General features: G+C 40.9%; 1 protein-coding gene and 1 pseudogene across 3 annotated transcripts; both read right to left on the bottom strand.

The window, feature by feature from the left end:
* Positions 1–337: 337 nt before the first annotated feature.
* On the bottom strand, positions 338–13,961 carry LOC107657009 (protein TASOR-like). Of its 3 annotated transcripts, none has more exons than XM_016444983.1 (23): positions 13,276–13,961; positions 11,400–11,545; positions 11,137–11,229; positions 10,325–10,397; positions 9,383–9,474; positions 9,113–9,247; positions 8,898–9,013; positions 8,771–8,805; positions 8,570–8,675; positions 8,378–8,481; positions 8,180–8,283; positions 7,906–7,978; positions 7,736–7,810; positions 6,946–7,653; positions 6,217–6,458; positions 5,992–6,118; positions 3,750–4,573; positions 3,531–3,650; positions 3,241–3,400; positions 2,714–2,813; positions 2,452–2,630; positions 2,208–2,342; positions 338–2,112 (listed from the first exon to the last, which is right to left on the bottom strand). In XM_016444983.1, the coding sequence occupies exons 1-23, from the start codon at positions 13,586–13,588 to the stop codon at positions 662–664; spliced, it is 5,511 nt and encodes a 1,836-aa protein (XP_016300469.1). In that variant the 5' UTR covers positions 13,589–13,961; the 3' UTR covers positions 338–661. The 3 variants fall into 3 exon arrangements, with proteins under 3 accessions (XP_016300469.1, XP_016300472.1, XP_016300471.1); XM_016444986.1 differs by having other exon boundaries at positions 8,771–8,802; XM_016444985.1 differs by having other exon boundaries at positions 13,279–13,961.
* Positions 13,962–15,950: 1,989 nt separating this feature from the next.
* LOC107656983 (ankyrin repeat and SOCS box protein 14-like) overlaps positions 15,951–16,596 on the bottom strand; it is a 4,670-nt pseudogene continuing 4,024 nt past the window's right edge.

Below are 16,596 nucleotides of genomic sequence, written 5' to 3'. Positions count from 1 at the left end.
AATCAATTAGGAAATGATGCCCTCTGCTGGCCGGCTGTAAAACCGTTAGGTCAAATGTTGCCAATGCACATTATAAACAACTTTGGCATTGATTAACCTCACTGGAAAAGAAAATTTGTAACCATTTTTATAGAGCATTATAAATAACTATGTACATATACAAAGAGTTCACACATTCTCAACTGCGAGTTAATACTGAACACAATATCACAATGTTTGATACAACCTTGTTTTAATAGAACATCTGTACAACCAAGAATGTAAAAAAAAAAAACAGCTAAAATGAAGAATGACTCACTTTTTCTCTTTAAAAAAATATTGTCTGCATTTTGCTCCTTGTTCACAAACCTTTTTTTTTTTTTTTTGAAAATCCAAACAAAAAGTATTGACAAAAATGAAACATTGAAAGGCAGTTACATTTCTTGGCAATTTAAATATAGTGGTATGAACAAGGTTTTTCAAACATCTTGTTTAAGAAGAGCATTACTGAAAACAGTGAAAATCTGGCCAACGTCTGAGTCACCAATCTCATTCATACAAAACCAGATTATTTTTTTTTTTTACATTTCAGATGATATTTTGATTTGATGTGCTCTTAATGTTAAATATGTACATTCCTAATGCCAGTAGTCTATAAAGGAGCATGGCATCCCTATGGCATTTAGTTATAGGTGTAGTCTGAATAGTAGTCTGATCGACCACCCCCTCCCCTCCCAGGGGGATAACCCCAGTTACAGGATGGGCCCCCTCTGATGTGACCCCAACCCGGTCTAGATCTCATGGGATGTGGTGGTACTCCTCGACCCCTGAACCCACCACGCATCATATCAGCATGTCCCCCTCTGGGATTGTACATGCTATTATTGTGTCCGCCTCGGCACAAGGGTCCCAGTGCAGCTCCAGGGATGGGTAAGAGTCCTCTGCTGGCAGTGCCGCCCCTGGTGGGAGGGGCTTGACTGCCACTCTGACTTTCACAGGAAGTGTTCACTGGAGTTCTGCTGCCCTGGCCGCATGTGGCTGAACTTCCCATTGCACCTCCTTTCTCTCCACCGGCTTCTTGTTGGACCACTTTAGAAGTTGCAGAAGTAGGGGCACCTTCTTCCTCTTGTCCACGAGCGGTTTCACTCTCAATGGTTCCCAGCCATGATCCATCTGCGGGCCTTGAGGCCTCAGTTTGGGTGGAAGGTAGTGTGTTGAATCCTGCTCCACTCTGTCCAGCCGCGTAACCCTGCTGGGCTCCCGGTGTAGGACACCAGCCGAAAAGCGGTGGAACAGGGGGAATTGGAGTGAGGGCTGGAAAATCCGTAGTATCTGGATAGGAAGGAAAAGTGGTGTGAAGAGAGGATGAGGAAGTAGCAGAAGATGAGGAAGCAGACTCTACACCTAACTTAGCAGTTTGAGAGCCAGCAAGTCCTAACTGATTAGCAGTGCTTGCCATTGCCACCCCAGGCACTCCCACGCTGTCAGGAATGGGTAGGGACTGTCCAGGTGGATGAAGACAGGTGCCTGATTCTGGAGTAGAAGGCACCTCCACCGGAGGCTGAGGGAGGGAAAGGGGAAAGATGAGTGGTTGAGCAATGGGTATGGTGGAGGCGCTTGTTGGAGGTTGGGTCCCAGGAGGAGCAGCAGTTTGATTGTACTCTGAGCCCCTGGAGGCCACACTAACTGGAGACGAATATGCTGAGGACATATGGTATGCGGGAGAACCAGAGTAAGGGCTCCACTGTGCCGAGCTGGGACACAGGTAGCTCTGGTGGGGGTTCACGCCGAAACTGGCCAGGGTGTCCTCTACTTCAGGCCTAGATGTGCTCTCCTGACTGGCAGCTTTATATTGAGCAATGGCAGACTTCAGAGCTGCGTAATCAGTTGAGTAAGAGCCCTGAGTAGGGTAGGCGGTGGGGTTTGGTTGTACAAGTGGATCGCTAATGGGGTCCAAAGAGGGTTGGTCAGGGAGGGGAGGACGAAATCCATCGGTCTGGGGTGGAGGGGGCTGAGGTGCCTGCGGTTCCATCAGGTCATTTTCAGTCTGAATGGACGTCTCTGTGATAACGGGCATTTCATCTTCAGAGTCTATAGACATGTCCTCCTCATCTCGAACCGCATCAGGCTCCACTGAGCAGTCAAAGAGGAGATAGTGTGTCAAAATTGCAATCTATAATTTCTTTCTGAATTTTGTCAGGAAAAGTAAAGGACTGTTAAATCTTTACCTGGTTCAGGTAGGGCAGCAACTGCTACTTCTTCCAAGACACTGATCAAACTCTGGAAGTTGTTCATGATGTCATTCATACCTGCGATGATGACTCCACTACCGGAGAACTGCGAGAATGTGTCACCATGTCTTTCTGTTTACAAACACAGCACCAATTGATCAAAAAACATAAACTTAATGTAGACAACTCTACATACCAACATGCATAGCCAACAGCTTTCAACTAGACCTGTTGCACATACCTGTGAGGAAAATGAAGTGTCTAAGCTGTGTGTGCTGAGCTTGCAGCTTGACCAGACAGTCTAAATCAGGAGCCTGCCTAGATGGAGTGTCACACTCATGATAAGGCAGAAACTCCACCAGGTGTTTCTTCTGGTAGGTCGTCAGCAGGTTTAACAGATCCAAGGCCTCAGTGTTTAACCTGTGAAAGGGAGGATGTGTGAGATATTGGAGACTAGGAGTCTGTGAGGATTGGCAAAACACACTAATCCTTCTGTCTCTAACCTGCTGAGCTCTTTAAGCTTCTTCTGAGTCTTACAATGCACCTTCCACTTCCAGGGTGAGCCCTGTTCTTCCAGGAACTTGAGAAATGCCCGTAGCTTCTCTGTAAACACAAATGTCAGTGTCTAAAGTCTCGATGTAACTGAAGTAGCAACATTGTGACATACATTTGAATCCAGAAAAATACATCTGAACAAAATGTAGGGTGGGAATTGTTTCTGGACATCAGTTGATCAGTTAATTGCAAGAGAGGGGCAGTTTTAAGCAGATATACAACAGAGGTCATTTTTACTGTAAGATCAAGCTACTGTTTTATAAAACATTTTGTTTAATAAAACATGAATGGATGAGTCATTCACAATAAGATCATTAAGATGTATATAGAAAATAGAGTGAATTTCCATTTCATGCAGACTTTAAACAATACAATACACCGATTTTTGCAATCACACCTGAAGAGGGGGATTGTTTCAACAAGCTGGTGCATGAAGATGTTGTAAGCCCCTCTACATGCTACCTTTAGCTCTTACCTAGTGTTATATTGTCAGGGTTGAGAATGAGCTCATCCGACACAATGAGACCTCCAGACACGAAAAGCTCATTGTAAGTGCGATTTTTCACATCATCCAGGCTGTCCACTCCAGCAAAGTAAACCGTGGGCAATTTCTTTAGAGACACCAGTGCTGGGATCTAAATGGAGTATAGAGGGAACAATTCCTCAAAACAGATGCGTCTCATTTGTTTTGTGCAACTAATTAACTAGGTTTAAAAAACAAACAAACAAAAAAACAGAAGTTTACAGTGCCGAGTTATTGGTTACCTTATGTACATGAGTGGCTATATCCTCATTCTGAATAATGATCATGAACTTTTGCTGACTTTTACTCTCCAGGTAATTCTGAGGATTGCAATCGATGTTGCCAAGGCTTCTTAAATACTCCTGTAAAACCAAACAAAGGAGGTTAAAGATAAAGTGTTTCAAAGGTTGGTCAAATGTATCAGACCACACTAAATATTCTGACATTTTATACTTTCAGACCTTGATCTCAGTGCAGAGTTCACTCTCCTCATCTCCTCTTTGAATGTAAAACTGTACTGCATTTTTCTGCATCATCTCCACCAGTGTGCACAAAACATCGGGCTTAATTTGCCCAATAACGCTGCCTCCCACAGTGCTTGAGGTTCCTGCATGAGAAGGTTCTGAGGGAATCTCTGGGACTGAAGCAATTGGAGGTTGACTGGCACTTCCAGATGATGGGGAGCAGATAAGATTTTCCACAACATCTGCACTCTTGGGGTCAGCTGATTTTTCTGCTAAAAACAGGTGGACCTCTTTGATGGTGCCGAGGCGATGCTTGCCTGAAGGAGGAGGTTTAAGGGTAGCTTGTGGCTTGCTCGACAAAGCCTGAGACTTAGGCACTGGAGATGATGTTTTAGTGTGAGGATGAGCAGGAGGTGAGGGCAGCGTGGGTTGGGCAGGAGCCGGCATGGCAGAAGGGGGCGGAGCAGGTGGCAAGGGGGCGGGCACTGAGGCAACAGCCACAGGTTGTACTGATGCCCTGGGAGCCTGGACCAAACGGCTCATCTTTTCACAGAGTGTGTTAACATAGCCCTGCACAGGCAGCGACGAGACATATTTGGATACAAAAGGTGAGAATGCCGAGTTTGACCATTTATCCTGATCCTCACATCGCGGCAAAGGAGGCTGAGAGTTGTAAATTATATGTTGGGCCCCCATCAGTTTCTGGATCCCTGTGCACAGGTTCTGGAACTCACTGTCGAGGATAGTGTCTACTACTTTCCTTGTAGAGTGTACCTGCTTCTCCCCTCCACTCAAACAAGTTTCACCAACTCCCTCTAGAGCTAAAAACACATTATGTATATTAGTTTGGTAATTTTATTATCTAAATGAATAAATTTTTTTTTTCAATTGAAACATTTTTGCACCGTACAAGTGTTTGAGGGTTTTACAAGTTTTTGCAAGACTTGACTCTGAAAAAAGGCCCATTTAAATCAATCATATTTTTAAACGTATGTAGACACATTATTTTAACTATAATGACTTTGATAATATCATGTTATACCAAAGTCCCTTTAAGGCAGGGGTGTCAAACTCAATTCCTGGAGGGCCGGAGCCCTGCAGAGTTTTGTTCTAACCCTGCTCCAACACACATACCATGTAGTTTTCAAAAAAGCTTGAAGGACTTGATTAGTTGGATCAGGTGTGTTTAATTAGGGTTGAATCTGCTTGAATCTGCTCCGGCCCTCCAGGAATTGAGGAAAGTCATTTCACTCGGTGGCCATCTTTGAAACACCTCTCGGGAATGCAAGTGCAGCTCCTATCTCTTTGAATGGGGAAACATCAGATTCTCCAAAACTGTTCGCCAAGCTTATGATTCAATTTCATATTTGAAATCACAATGAAATCTGACAACTGTCTCATAAATGTTATTTCTTTTGCTCAAATAGCATTAAAAAAAAGCTTATTTCTCAGGCTAGATCAGCCAGTGCGCATGCGCAATACTAGGCGCATGTCTCCAGAACGCTGACTGTTTCTATAGCAACCAGGACTTCTAACTGCAGCTGCAATGACGTGATGACTTTACTGATTAGCGATTGGCTCTTTTATTCAGCTTCCTTCAATGGAGCAGCCATATTGAGCCTTGCCTTTTTCCCCATTCAAAACTGACACGTCTTGGGTATTCTATAGTCTTTGGTTATACACTTTCTAAAGAAAGGTTATTTCTAAAGAAATTAATACTTTTTTTCAGCAAGGATGCATTAAATTGATCAAAAGTGACAGTAAAGACATTTATGTTACAAAAGATCTGTTTACAATAAATGTGGCTCTTTTGAACTTTTTATTCATCAAAAAGTATGAAAAAAGTATAATGGTTTCAACAAAAATATTAAGCAGCACAACTGTATTTGAGTAGCAAAACAGTGTATTAATGATTTCTGAAGGAAATATTTTGCCATTATAGGAATAAATTACATTTTAAAATAGAATTGCATTATATTAAATAATAAAAAATTTAAAAAAGTTATTTTAAATTGTAATAATATTTCACAATATTACTGTTTTACTGTGTTTTGATTGAATAAATCCAGCCTTGGAGAGCATAAGAAATGTCTTTCAAAAACTTACTAACCCCAAACTTTTGAACAGTAGTGTATATGAAGAACAAGTCAGTGTACATTTTTTTAAGTTAATAATAATAATAATAATAATAATAATAAAAGAAGAAGTCTATGTTGCAAGCATGCAGATTAGGCCGGACCTCTGGTGGACGTTCTCCAGAGTTGGTGGCTCTGCTGTGCGGCTTCTGCTTGACGGGAGGGCTGCTGCTCCAGACTGGAAGAGGGACTGTACACATCCATACTGCTCCTGCTGCAGGCAATCTGATCCTAAACACACATACTACAGGTTAACAAAAACATCGATTGAGTTTGGCATTAGATATATTATGAGGAACAGTCCACGGCTCCAAGCAATTCTGGTTAACCTGCTCCTCATCAGCACGCCTGCCACGCAGGTCAAGGTCACAGTGAGCGGCTGAGTCACTGGGGTCATGTCCCTCTACGCTTTTGGGTAATATCGCAGGCTGGCTGCTGGCAGTGTTTTGGGCCATCCTGTTAAGCGTGCTGAGGAAGAGTTTAAGCAAGGCGTGCGTGTCTCGGAGGGTGGCACTTTGAGTCACGCGCTCCCGCAGGTCCGTGTCACACAGCCCCATGCTGTCCATCACCACTAAGAGAAAGGTAAACCAGATGTCAACAAGGATCTCATGTTTCTGAGCAACAGCAGTTAAACTCTGGTGCTGGAGCTCTTTTGTGTGTAGATACAGATATATATATAAATACAGTCTCTTATTAGGCACAAATAAACACTTCACATGAGCTAATGAATATTAGTGATGTACGGGAACTGATGCTTTTCACCTTTCAGGTCATTTTCATATGCGGGTCTAGAAATGATGCTTTCATTTTTACACAGAAAAAAGGAAAAAGGTTTTCTAATGAACATTAGAAAATAAGGTTGATAAATAACAAAAAACAATAAACAAATAACATCTTTGTTATGAAAGAAAATAATTTTTTAAATAATATAACAAACGAGAATATATATTCAGTCTTTTTATTCATTTCCTCTACTTTTTAAGTCTTTTCCAATTTCATATACAGGGTTCCCAGAATCATGATGTACCTTCCTCTACATTAGTTCAGCACAGACTTACCTCTTCCTGGCTCTCCATTCAGCAGACCCATCCTAAGGTACTTGCTCACGCCCCCAGGACCTTCCCTCTCCAGCCTCCTCTTCAGGCCAGCGGGGTCCCAGTCCTCTTCTCTTTCTGGCCCGCTCCCCTCATCCTTGCCCAAAGTCCGCTTGTGTAACTGTATCAGCTTTAGCAATTTCTCCATCTTTTCTTTTTCATACTCTCCCTGTGGCCTCTGAGTGCCACCGTTAGACTGAGAAACCCCAATCGTACTGCTACCCGGCACCTGTCTATCCGACCCTCCCCAGTCTGAGACAGGACTGTACTCTCCTGCACCTGCTGGGGGAGACGCTGCCCCCTGTTGGCTGTCCATCAGATCCTGCTGCAGCGCCTCCACAGGCAGCTGGAACTGTCCTGGACCAAATATGTAAGAGTTCAGCGCCACATCCATATTCTTAGGACGAGGTGCCGGGTGTTGGTTAGTCCGGTCATCCAAACTGTGCCGGTACTCTACTATGTGGAAAGGCCGTATGACACCTTGCTCTTTCTGGTTGAGGTAGTCCAGCACCTGACGTTTCAGCCCCACCGCGAGCTCTTTAGGTGGATTGGCACGCAGCTTGTAGAAGCCATGATGCAGGGCAGGTACAAAATTGTCTATTTGATGGCTGTTTGGGTCTTTAGGCTCTAGTGGAGCAAGAGGGTCCTCATCTACTCCAGAGTTCTTCGAAACTAAAAACATGAAGAATCGGTAACACATACACACCTAAATACAAAGAAACTTTAATAAACAAGACATAAAAGAGACACTTACTCAACTTCGAGATGATTCTTTGCTCTTGAAATACAAAAAGCGCCTGCAAAACCCTGTCATTTCTTCCTCGTCGCTCTTTAAAGAAACAAAAACAGACAGCCTCTGTTATTCCACGCAACAATCACACTGTCAGTGTCACATATGTGGTTAAAAGCTGTGCATAAACCTACCGGTGGTAGTGTGCAACTGAGAAGACGAAAGGAGGAAGAGAAATCCTTTGTCTATCAATGGCTTCACCAAAACCTAGAGTGAAGCGTTTAATTATAGCATGACTATAATAAAACAAGGGCAGTTTAAATTCTGCATATCAGATCAGTGACACAGATTCTATCAACAGACCAAAGACATGGTATACAGGGGAGAGAGTTGGCAGTGACGCCCTGCTAGAGTAAAGCTGCGGGCATTAATTCAATAAAGCGTAAAGTGGGCTGTGAATGAGCTCACCATTCTTTCTCTCTCAAGCCGGTGCAACAGTCCCGAAAGGCTGTTTTCCTGTTTACTCCTCCCCATGACCTCATACAGGCCGCAGTACATCCCGCACTTAAATGCTGCAAAATACCACAACACATTATCATGTCTATAGCGATACATCAAATATTGTGCCATCTCTCAGGCTGAAAAGCATCATCCTAGTACTCATACCCTCTCGTGATCCACTGTACGCTTCCCATGACAGCAAAATGGGCGGGATCTTTCTCTTTACTTGGTCGAGATGCATAGCCACATTAATGTCAAGCTTGTCTGGGCTGAAAAGAAAAGAAAAAAAAAAATATATATATATATATTTAAAAACAATGCACAAAAAACTTCATTAGCAAAAGAAAGGAGACTCACAGTTTAAATGGAAGGTGAGGGAGACTTGAAGACCGCATGTACATTTGATAGACCTCTTCTCCCTTATTCACCAGTGAGCCACTCCAAACCGTATATCTTCGCCGAACTAAAGCAACAAATTAAGTAATAATACAATAAGTTAGATAATACACCCATATATTAATTTTATGATCTGCTATAAAGAGAAAAAACAAATCATACCTCTTTGCCCTTCATATAACGTGCTGTTTAATCTACTAAAAGAGAAAACAAAACGTTCAAATTAAAATAAAATCATAACAGATGGTAATTCACTTTCTACGCAAGTCATCAGTGATCTTGTTCATACCTGTGTGTGGCCGTGGCCGACTCTTTGCCTTTGTATTGAAAAGACACAACCGCATATGGAAACACATGCCTGGGCCTTGACCTGAGCTCCTCAAAAGCAAATTCATAAAAGTATTGCTGGAATAAAACAGAGAGAAATCCGATATAACAGGTCATCCATATGATCAAATAATACAAAACAGAAGTTCAAATTGACAAAAGAAATTAAACACTAACCTGAGTGTGCTCAAAGGCCCTATAGGACAATAATGAGGTCACTTTGCTGGCATTTTTTAATGCATGGCTGTCATATTTAAGGGTCGGCTCAAGATTGTTTTTGGGCATGTTCTCAAATATTGTCTTCACTTTACCCTGCAGAATAAGACAAAACGTCACTACTGTTTTTTTAAACCATTGTGAAATTATGTATTACAAATTTAAAGCACTACATCAAAGTCAAATTTGATGCATGGTAAATGTAAATGTTAGACTCCGTCAATGACTTACCTTCATGATTTTAAATATGATTATGTCTCCAGCAGCTCCCACTTCAAATGGATTCATCTGTAACAAATCTGAGTATTTTGAGAGGTAAACCCCTAAAAATAGAAAAAGCAGCAATCAAGGATATGAGAGTTACTTGGGGCGACATTCCTGTGAGCCACAAAAAGCCTTAGGGTAATCCCTAGAAATCTGCTAGCAATCCATTCGGAATGCAGAGTCTCTGCATAGAATTGGCTAAGATTAAATATTTGCAGAAACTATTTAATTTCACCAGTTAAAGCACTCCCAGTCACGTTCATAAGATGCTGGGCTTGTGAGTGTCTTGTGTGTAAAACACACAGCAGCTGCTTCACTAAACCATACAAAGATCATCATGAATCAGAAATTCGCTGATCAATCAGCCAAGAACAAAATGAACATTATGTTACTTCCAAAACCTCAAACATGCTCTGAAAATAGAAAGAGGTAATAGGGGTGACCAATATATAAAACAGATGTTACTTTACAAACAGTTTATCCACGCAAAAAAGAACGTCTGTAGCGAGTTTGGCTCATTAACATTTATCTGGCCTAGTGAACATGAGAAATTATGGAACAGTGGTCTTTTCTACTCTAAACCACAAGATCAAGTGACCAGAGTCCTAATGTTACTTCCAAAACCTCAAACATGCTCTGAAAATAGAAAGAGGTAATAGGGGTGACCAATATATAAAACAGATGTTACTTTACAAACAGTTTATCCACGCAAAAAAGAACGTCTGTAGCGAGTTTGGCTCATTAACATTTATCTGGCCTAGTGAACATGAGAAATTATGGAACAGTGGTCTTTTTGGCCCTGACCAATTCAACTACTCTAAACCACAAGATCAAGTGACCAGAGTCCTCCCAGCCTAATGATTACAGCCAAACAGATATAAACAGACTCTTCGGAAACACAAAACTCACCTTTGACAGGGCTTCCCAGATTGTTGATCTGCGAATGTCCCACAGAAAGACCCTTTTCGCAGATCCAGTGAACCTGATAGAAACCACCAGATATTACTTTGGTTACAGTCATGCTTTTGACCAAGAATATTGCTAAATGACGCCATTTAAAGCCTTTTCAAATCGCTTATTAATCTCACATTCCCTTTTACATGTTACGCCGTATATCCTGATAAATAATTAGACAAGAAGCTGTTAGCTGAATCACCTAGCTGTTAAATCTAAACTTCAGTGAGGGAGCCACAGTCTGATAAAGATGTATCGTATAATCAGATTCAATCAGAAAACCTTGCTTGCACTGCTATATTTGACTCAAAGTACTGATAAAAGTGAAATTACCGTGGCAGTTATGTAGTAAATACATTCTAAACTTTTCAATAACTCAGAGAAGTGTCAAGGTTAAAGGGAGAATTCACTCCAAAATGAATATTTTGTCATTATTTACTCACCCTCATGTTGTTTCAAAACTATGAATTTCATTCTTCTGTTGAACACAAAAGAAAATAATATCCTGAAGAATGTTGGTATACAAACAATTGCTGGTAGCCACTGACTTCCAAAGCATGGAAAAAATATACTACGGAAGTCAATGGCTACCAGCAACTGTTTGGTTGCCCACGTTCTTCAAAAATATCTTCTTTTGTGTTCAACAAAAGAAAGAAACTCATAGTTTTGGAACAACATGAGGGTGAGTAAATGATGGCAATTTTTGGGTGACCTAATCATCTAAGGTTATAAATGCTTACGCAACAGCAAAACTAACACAGCCTCACCTTATTCTTATCAGGCAGCAGAAAAGCATAAGATTCTGCGAGTTCTGCCTCTGTCCTGCCATTCTGCTTCAGTTCCCTTTTCTTCTCAATGAACTATGAAAAAGACATAAATCATTCCATATCAGTTTTTGATTCACTGAAAACAGCTCCCAAGTGGGCCGAGGACAATTTCAATCATCTAGTCTTTTGCAATTGCAAACAAAAATATTGTTTATCAACAACAACTAATTAACTTGTTATTAACTAATTAACTCAGCACTCGCCTCTTTCTCCAAGAGCTCGTTGTGAATGAGAGAAGCTTTGGTGTAGGTGAAAGTCCCACGGGAGGTGGTGTCCAGGTAAAACGTGGACAGAAGCTTCACAACTTCCTCAAACTCTCTGGAATCTGGAGACAATTGTTGAAGGAGACCTGGAAGACAGCACACATGAAAGACAGAGCTCAAAAGACATCAATGCATTCAAATAAGAAACTGTCAAGTAAATATTTTAATTCGAATGCATAGTTGAGTCATACATAACCTGACAGACACTCTGCACAATGTGAAACATCCTGCAGTTCAGTGCATTACAAGATATACATTAAAGCTAGTGTATATGGGTTTTTGGTAACACTTTACAATAAGGTTCAATTAGTTAATGTTACCAACCATGAACAGTACATTTATTACAGCATTTATTAATCCTTGTTAATATTAGTTCATGAAAATACAGTCGTTCACTGTTAGTTCATGTTAATTCACAGTGCATTAACTAATGTTAACAAGCACAACTTTTGATTTTAATAATGTATTAGTAAATGTTGAAATTAACATGAACTAAGATTAATAAATGCTGTAGAAGTATTGTTCATTCTTAGTTCATGTTAACTAAAGTAGTCAACTAATGTTAATTAATGATCCTTATTGTAAAGTGGGTTACACTTTATTTTAAGGCGTCCTTGTTACAGTGTAATTATACATTTAAGTGCTGAGTAATATTAATTAACTACATGTACTTACTATATGGTTAGGGTTAGGATTTGGCTTAAGGTTACTTGCATGTAATTATGCATAATTAATTGTTGTTATAATAGTAAGTACATGTAGCATGTGTAACAAGGACACCTTAAAATAAAGTGTTACCAGGTTTTTCAATGCCTGACAGTGATGTTGAAATTTACATAAAATAATGCTGCCAAAATTAGACACAAAATTGCTGAAATGAAAAATGACATTTCACAATGATTACTAAAAATTAGCTAAAACAAATTAAATCAAATATTTTGGAACTTGCATTAATCGACCAATTAGTGGACATAATGGCCAAACAAATCGGCTTGGTCGATTCACTAATCAAAACATTTACAAAACATCATTTGCTGTTAAGAAAACAATTTAGTGTCTGTTCTGCTTTTTAACACCTTACTCGCTATAACACAAGATAGAGCACCTACAAACCGAACAATTTGCACTAGAGCCAACAAATGCCTTACAACTACTACAAGCTCCTCCCAGTTTGGCACGTTTCGATTTCATTCAAGCAGCGCTTGACAAGATTTCATATCTTTCTTTTGCGCTACAAGGAAATAGTACGGGAATGAATGGCGGTGTGTGTCCTAATAATGCTGGCTGTACAGGACTGACGGGTGTTTCTAACAGTCGTGCATAAAGACTGAAGGGAGAAATCTAGTGGTCAACTGAATCACACTGGTGCCATTGATGAGGACGGGAAGAAGTGTGTCATGTGGGGTGGCAGTACTGTATGGTGTGGGAGGAGTGTGGAGTCCGCTAGCAAAGCAATGACACCGTTTAGAAACCGTGGGACGAAAATGCACGTCTTCGAGGTTTGCGTTCAATGGCTCGCTCGCGCGCGTGCAACGGATCGGATCCTCACGTGCTGTTCGAGCTGCATGAGCGCGCCTGACTTACCTACCTGCAGCTCCGAGCGGTGCACTAAGTAAAAATCCATTTAGTAACATTAGTGCAAACCTTTCAGGCTAATCACGTGGTGCGTTATCTAGATCGCCAGTTTACTTATCAATACAGGTCTATTAATTTGACTCGAAGCGGTAAAGAGCGCGCTTTTAGCGAACTTGCAGGCTGTGAAACAGAAACGGTCCATTTCGGGAATGGCAGTAGTGGTGGTAGCAATGGGACATACAACCTCTCCGCTCCTTGATTTTCCTCGGAATCTGAAAATTCCTCCTTGGCAGCTCCTCAGCCGACCTCGGTAGTGTCGAGGGCGAGCCGCCGCGGTTTTTTAGGTCCGACAGCCCTGCCCTCCGTCGCTCAGAAGCATCTTGTTCAGACATTTGCTCGTCTTCACGTCCAGCTTGATCGCCATTTTGCTTGGATGTGGCCGTGCTAGAGGCTGACAACAATTGTTTCTTGCTATCGCCATCCTCCAAGGTTAGGCCGCCGGCCTTGCTGCTTTCCTTGTCGATTTTTCTCTCCTGCCTGAAATTGCAAGCCATTTTTTCGGACCAGCGGTCACCTCGTCAGCTGGCGATGAAGTTGGTTTCAGTGCCGCTTCACGGAGTAATTCTCCTTCTCAACCAGCCTCCGCCATTATGCCTGTGACGTATACCTTCCCCACCACTGCAAAACTCTGGCGTCACTCTGTTTACATTCACGGAGCCTGACGCCCCCCAGCGGCGCTGCTGTGAACTGCGCAGCGGATAGACGTCGTGACCGCCGAGCAGCGCCACAGAGAATCGGTGCCAAGAACGAATCGAGTTGTCAGACAGTAACCCTTTGGGGAATGTCTGTGCTCTTGCTCACACCCAGAATCATCCCCATGAATTCCGTGCAATATGACCACATTTAAAAACATGAAATAAAAAGACTGAGGCAAAATATGACATAATTATTTCTAACATAGACCTTCATTATACAAATCACATATTCTCACATCTCAAATGCACTGGGGTTGTTAGTGATTTTTGCTAATATATATGAATTTGCTAATATCATCAGCATAATTTGAGAATTAAGAATTCTTAATATTTAGTAGCCTAACCCTCTGGCTTTAATGGGCACTCTAGGTCCAGCACTCTGAACCTTACAGTCATGTTCTCCAGCATGATTTGATTTGATCTAAAGAGCATGAGCTTCAGTTGAAGAACATCAGTGTGCTCATTTGATTATTCACCTAGATATTGCAGAATTCTAATTTTGTTTGTAAGTTTTAAATGAGTCAGAATCCTAAACTTTCCATGTCTTTCCACATTTAAAGCGATAGTTTACCACATAATGAAAATTCTGTCATCATTTACTCAACCTCAAGTTGTTCCAAACCTGTAAGGGTTTCTTTCTTCCGTGTGAACACAAAAGAAGATAGTTTGAAGAATGTGTATAACCAAACAGTTGCTGGAACCCACTGACTTCCATAGTATAGAAATTTTGGGGTGAACTATCCCTTTAAATAAAATTTTGAATCACAGATTTCCAATGTTTTATTAGATTTTTGGACCCCACTGTATCTGGATATTCATTTTTAAAACACAAATTAATATTTCACAAGCTTTTTTTTTTTTTTTAAATAAAAAGTGTATATCCATAAAGTTTTATAGCAGCTTCTCATGTACATATTTATTAATTTGGTTTTACTCTTGCAGGCATACTTCCTCTGCTGTAAATATCATACTCTTTGAAGCGAATGTAGTCTTTGAGACTGGCAGGCAGAGGCAGGAAACTGATAAAAACTGGAGCCCTCAGACACAAGCGACCCAAACAGTCACGGATCTTCAGTCTGCAGAGATGCTTCAGGCTTCGAGCGTTTTCTGATGAGCAGAGAACATACATTAATACACTCTGTACATTCATTTCAGTCTAAGTATCTGGTCACGTACGACAAGTATAACAAAGCACATTTAAGAACTATACATCAGGTCTACAGACAATTTCAAGTTAAAGGTTTTCTGGATCTCACTAAAGATAATAGTGTCTGAATATGACCTCCAGATGTGACAGGAGACTCACCTTGTATCTTACATATTTCCAGCCACTGTTTTTGCTCAGTCAGAACACTCTTCAGTTTGGAGCAGAGAGTCACATGATAAACATAATCCAGCATGATTCTCACTACCTGGGCTGAGATGTGCTTGAGCCAGTACACTGTGATCACCTCACAGAACTGCAAAAAAATGAGTTTAGATTTACAGTCGGTACCTTAAAGGCACAGTTCACCCAAAATAAAACTTCTGTCATCATTTATTCACCCTCATGTTGTTCCAACCTGTATGACTTTCTTTCTTCACAAAAGAAGACATTCTTAAGAATGTCTCAGGTTTTTTTTTTTTTTGAAAGCCAGTGGGGTTCAATTTTGTTTGGACCTAAATATTCTTCAAAATATGTTTCGCATCTGTGTTTTGCAGACAAAGTTATACATATACATATATATATATAAGATTTTTATTGATTTTGAAAGAAGTCTCTTGTGGTTGCATTTATTTGATCAAAAATACAGTAAAAACAGTAATAATTCAGAGTATTATTACAATTCTGTAATATATTTTAAAATGTAATTTATTCCTGTGATGCAAAGCTGAATTTTCAGCAGTCATTACTTCAGTCTTCAGTGTCACATGATCCTTCAGAAATCATTCTAATATACTGATTTGCTGCTCAAGAAACATTTCTTATCATTATGAATGTTGAAAATACTTGTGCTGCTTAATATTTTTGTGGAAACCATGATACTTTTTTTGAGGATACTTTGATGAATAGAAAGTTCAAAAGAACAGTATATATTTGAAATAGAAATCTTTTGTAACATTATAAATGTCTTAACTGTCACTTTTGAACAATTTAATGTGTCCTTGCTGAATAAAAGCGTTAATTTATATTTCCATACGGACAGTCAAAGCAGCGCTGCACATCATAGCCATTATTGAGCAGCATACGCAGCATCACCTCATCTTTAAGTGCGTACTGAAGGGCAGAAGGGAAGTGGGTGGTGTTGACACGGGAGTAGTAGTTTACATTGGCACCGTAGCGGAGCAGAGTGTTGATTAGCTCATAGTTGGCCAGTCGCATGGCCACCTGCAGGCAGTTGACAGTGTCTTGATCGGGCATGGCCCCAGCCTCTAGTCTAGAAGCAGCCTCGCTGACTGGACATCATTATTCGATACAGCGAAGAACAGCGCTGACCTGCATTCGTACTCATAGTTCCTGCGCACTCTGGGGTGTAGCATGAGGTTTGGGTCAAACCCGGAGCTCAGGAGCAGATCCAGACACTGAGAGTGACCGCCTGCAGCGGCGGAGTGTAACAGGCTCATGCCGCTCTCTTTTATCACCACGAATAAAACTGAGGCTGAACCAGGAGACTGAGGCTTGGACCACACCACACACTGGCCCCTTAACATGAGAGGGTTATTAAATATTATTAAAGGGGTAATATGACGTTGCTAAAAAAGAACATTATGTTGTGTATTTGGTGTAATGCAATGTGTTTATGCGGTTTAAGGTTAAAAAAAATAAT

This window comes from Sinocyclocheilus anshuiensis, unplaced genomic scaffold (genome assembly GCF_001515605.1).
Source record: "Sinocyclocheilus anshuiensis isolate Anshui unplaced genomic scaffold, SAMN03320099.WGS_v1.1 scaffold1453, whole genome shotgun sequence".
In the NCBI taxonomy this organism is placed as follows: domain Eukaryota; kingdom Metazoa; phylum Chordata; class Actinopteri; order Cypriniformes; family Cyprinidae; genus Sinocyclocheilus; species Sinocyclocheilus anshuiensis.
The sequence above is the reverse complement of the archived record's forward strand: the minus strand, read 5'-3'. Positions and strand labels throughout refer to the sequence as shown.